Raw genomic sequence first — 4,041 nt, forward strand, 5'->3', positions numbered from 1 at the left:
TTGTTTGTTTTATTAAGCATAAAGAATCCAGGAAGACACCGGCGAAGAAACTAGATTGTAAGTAAGACTAGTTTAATGGTCCCAAAGTGTTGAATTTGACCATCACGTGTTATCAATTTTACAGATGAGTCGACGCAGACGAAATCGTGTTCGCGAAGAACCGAATGCTGCACCAGAGATCGGTGACGAACACCAAGAAGTTGTAAATCAGAACTGGCAAGCGATAAAATCGTATGTAGTGAACAAGACTAACCATGTGTATAATATTCGAGTCATCGGTCGGGAGCCAGCGGATGTTTTCCGCGATATACAAGCTATATTTTTCTCAGAGTCGACTCGTTTCAAAATCAATTTCGCGTATGCATTTATTTTGTACCACGTCGAGACTCTAAGATTTCGCTATTTTCATGCATCGGCGAATGTTGATAGTGTATTAGAAACACCAGCGGCAATTTCAACACTAGCTAAATTCGATGAATTTGTTGAATCTATTCACTTGGAAACCGCACTAGATGTGTTACGAGACTCTCGACCAAACACAAAGTCACTGCCGGTCTGTGTGACTAATGTACAGTTTTATGTATATCCTACCGACGGTGTGTTGATTGGCTGTGCTGGTATTAAACTACCGACATGGCTTGCAAAATCGAAATGTATCTTGACATTTACCCATCGAAAAAATAGACATCGGTACAATGACAATCTATGCGCTTTTCGCTGCATCGCCCACTCAATTGGAAAAGATACAAAGGCAATGGCTCAACAATTCACTTCGGTATATGGTGTCAGTGTAGAATCTGGTGTAACCCTTGATATGCTGGACGATATCGAGGCCTTGTTTAATGTGGCCATAGTTGTGTACACAAAAACTGAGGGTAAAGCTGTCGCACTCCGTCGTAGTACGTTTGAAGCGAAACCTGTGTACTTACATTTAGAAAGCAACCATTTCTGTCTCATTACTGATATATTCCGTTATGCGGAGAGCTATCAATGTGATGTTTGCGAAAGATTTTTTTATGAACAGTATGAATTGACCAGACACAAATGTGTAACGGGTCCTGTTGAAGTGTTTCCCGGTGGCATGTATACACCTCCTCTGAACATATTTGAAAAACTCGATCTAGAAGGGGTGTTCGTTCCCCACCAGCTTCGTTATTTCAAATACCGTATCGCGTTCAGTATAGAGAGCTTGTATGATACCTCTAAAACTTTGCGAGAGCACCAGAACATTCCCATCTCTGTTAGCATATCGTCTAATGTGGAAGGTTACTCGGAGTCCCATGTAATTATCTCGAGCGGTGATACAAACGATTTGTGCGCACAAATGATTGACCATTTTCACGATATTCAAAGTGAATCATTCAGACTATCACTCACGGAATATCGACCCTACTTGGACATGCTCAAATCAAAAATTACCGAAATGAAAGCGCTCGATCCTTCAAAACACCTAATACCCCTCGAACGTTTGCAATTGGAGTTTATGAGTTATTTACGTCAAATTCCTGTGTTATCATTCAATGGCGGTCGGTATGACTTGAACTGGCTCAAAGCATACTTGTTTGGTTTTCTAGTTGATGAAAATCTGGGTGTACTGAAACGCGGTAACAAATTTCTCTCAATGACGACCAACAGACTCAAATTTTTGGATATTGTAAATTACTTGGCACCCGGATTCTCGTACGATGCTTATTTGGAAGTCGTCGAATGTAGCACCGCTAAAGCTCACTTCCCGCACCAGTTTCTGACTAGTTTGGAAAAGTTGGATAACTCGAGTCTACCAAGCCACGACGAGTTTTACGACCCGCTAAAAGGTTGCAATATATCCACAGCCGAATATGAAAACTGTTTGAAGATTTGGAACGACAACAAAATGACGTCTTTACGTGATTATCTCAAATGGTACAACGCAATCGATACTCATTACTTCATTGAGAAGTTATTGAGGGGTTGGAAAAACAATTTCAATCTTTCAAAAGTCAATTCAGTGTGGATATATTCAAAGAAGCTGTCTCCCTACCCGGGGTTGTATCGAGGCATCTTTTCAATAGCATCCCACGTGATTTCACCTTGTTCAATGATAAACACCAAGACCTGGTTTCGCTATTCAGAGACAATTTAGTGGGTGGACCGTCAGTCATTTTTCATCGATATCAAAAACAGGGTGAAACTCGAATCAAAGAATTTTTTTATAAGGAAAATGCACAGATTGCGCAACATATAACAAGTTTGACCAGCGACTCACTCTATCTGTATGCTTTAAGTCGACCAAGTCCAACCGGATTTGCGGTACGTTGGCAACCAATCGATGCCGAGTGTACTAAATTCAAACCTGTCAAGACCGCGCCGAAATGCTCAGAGACTGTAACCCAGTGGATGAATTGGTATTCCCATATTCATAAGGTGCATGTTCACCACGCTTTTAACGGACCTGAAATTCACGTGGGCACGCGCAATTATCGACCTGATGGGTTTTATCGTAATTCAGCCGGTCAAGGGATAATCTTATCGTTCCTTAGATGTGATTTTAACGCCCACGATTGCAGATTCGGATGTGATGACCCAGTACGTCGAGAGCGAGCTAAACGCATTCGTGATTATTATGAAAGTCTCAATTATCAGGTTGTATGTAAATGGGAATGTGAGTGGAATATTGAGAAGAAGCGAAATCCTCATATTGTGCGATATCTCGATGGTATTCAACCACAACTGACTCATGCCAAGTCTGTCACCCCACAGAAATTGATGGAGCTGGTGATGAATGGTACTTTCTTTGGTTGTTTGCTGGTTGATATTTGTACAGGACCACTCTTGAAAAAGCGATTCGTTGAACTGCGCCCGATATTCAAAAATACCACAGTGTCTCGCGATACCGTGAAAAGTCACATGAATCAGCTTGCTGTAGATCGGAAATCACCCAGTAAACCCACGCGCATGTTGGTTGCTTCATACTGCGGTAAGAAAATCTTGCTAACCTCCGACTTGATCAAATGGTATGTAGATCACGGGTTGGTGGTATCAAAAATTCATGGGGCTGTCGAGTTCGCCAAAAAGACCTGTTTTGACAACTTTGTGAAAAATGTCTCAGACTGTCGACGGGCTGGGGATCGCGATCCTAACATGGAGATTATTGGGCTAACGCAAAAACTCGCTGCGAATTCTTGTTATGATCGCGAGTTAATGAATCCGCGTAAACTCGAACAAACCACGTTCTGTGATAAAAGTGAATTGAACGCAAATGTGAAGGATCGTTTTTTCGTCAAGTGTGAACAATTAAACACAGATCTATTTGAAATAACGAAGCACCCTCAAAAGATCGAGCAAGATAACTGCATTCAAGTATCTTTCTGGTTGTATAATAATGTCAAATTACGGATGTTGTCGTTTTTTTATGACTGTTTATGTAAATATTTTCGCGCCGACTGCTTCATGCTACTTTCGGTGGATATCAACTCGTTTTTCATCGCGCATTCAGCACCACTCGATGACATTCTCATCTCCGAGAACAGGAACGAATTTTATCGCGATTATGAGAATTGGTTTCCACGGTATTTTTGTGATGAGCATCGAAACGAATTCCTGACTGATCCCATTTCTTTTGACCACTCGAGACAATGCTGTAAAGATACGTATGCTCATTATCTTCATAAACCTGGTTTGATGGAAGTGAGATACGACGCCGATGCATCTTTCCGTGGTCTCAACTATTTTCACAGCGACCCAAGAAAAAATTAAGCATGGCATTGAATGTTAGTGTGGTGTACTTGTATATGAATGTTATTGTGGTGTACTTGTATTTATTTGTATATACTGTGTGTTTGATGTGATTTATTTGTATTGTGTGTTCATGTATCATTTGTTTTCCAGATCGATAACACTATTACCTATCTAAAGTCTGTCATGTCGTTAGATTTTAATGGTTTACATGTAGAGATGGTTACCTTGGAGTGGGAATTACCACAGTTCATGATTCTTGGTTCTACCAAACAACCCCCAACGTCGATGATACCCGATTGATGAAAAAGCAGATCACCAAAACTT

At 40.9% G+C, this 4,041-nt stretch overlaps 1 protein-coding gene across 1 annotated transcript; it reads left to right on the top strand.

Moving 5' to 3' along the window:
* The first annotated feature begins 754 nt into the window (after window positions 1–754).
* On the top strand, window positions 755–4,017 carry LOC145457614 (uncharacterized). The gene is made up of 4 exons (XM_080335832.1): window positions 755–1,949; window positions 2,489–2,565; window positions 2,623–3,339; window positions 3,868–4,017. Exons 1-4 carry the CDS (start codon window positions 755–757, stop codon window positions 4,015–4,017), a joined length of 2,139 nt encoding a protein of 712 aa, XP_080191958.1.
* The last annotated feature ends 24 nt before the right edge of the window (window positions 4,018–4,041 follow it).

This window comes from Botryllus schlosseri, chromosome 15 (assembly GCF_051294905.1).
Source record: "Botryllus schlosseri isolate E-star chromosome 15, Bs_hap1, whole genome shotgun sequence".
NCBI classification, from domain to species: Eukaryota; Metazoa; Chordata; class Ascidiacea; order Stolidobranchia; family Styelidae; genus Botryllus; species Botryllus schlosseri.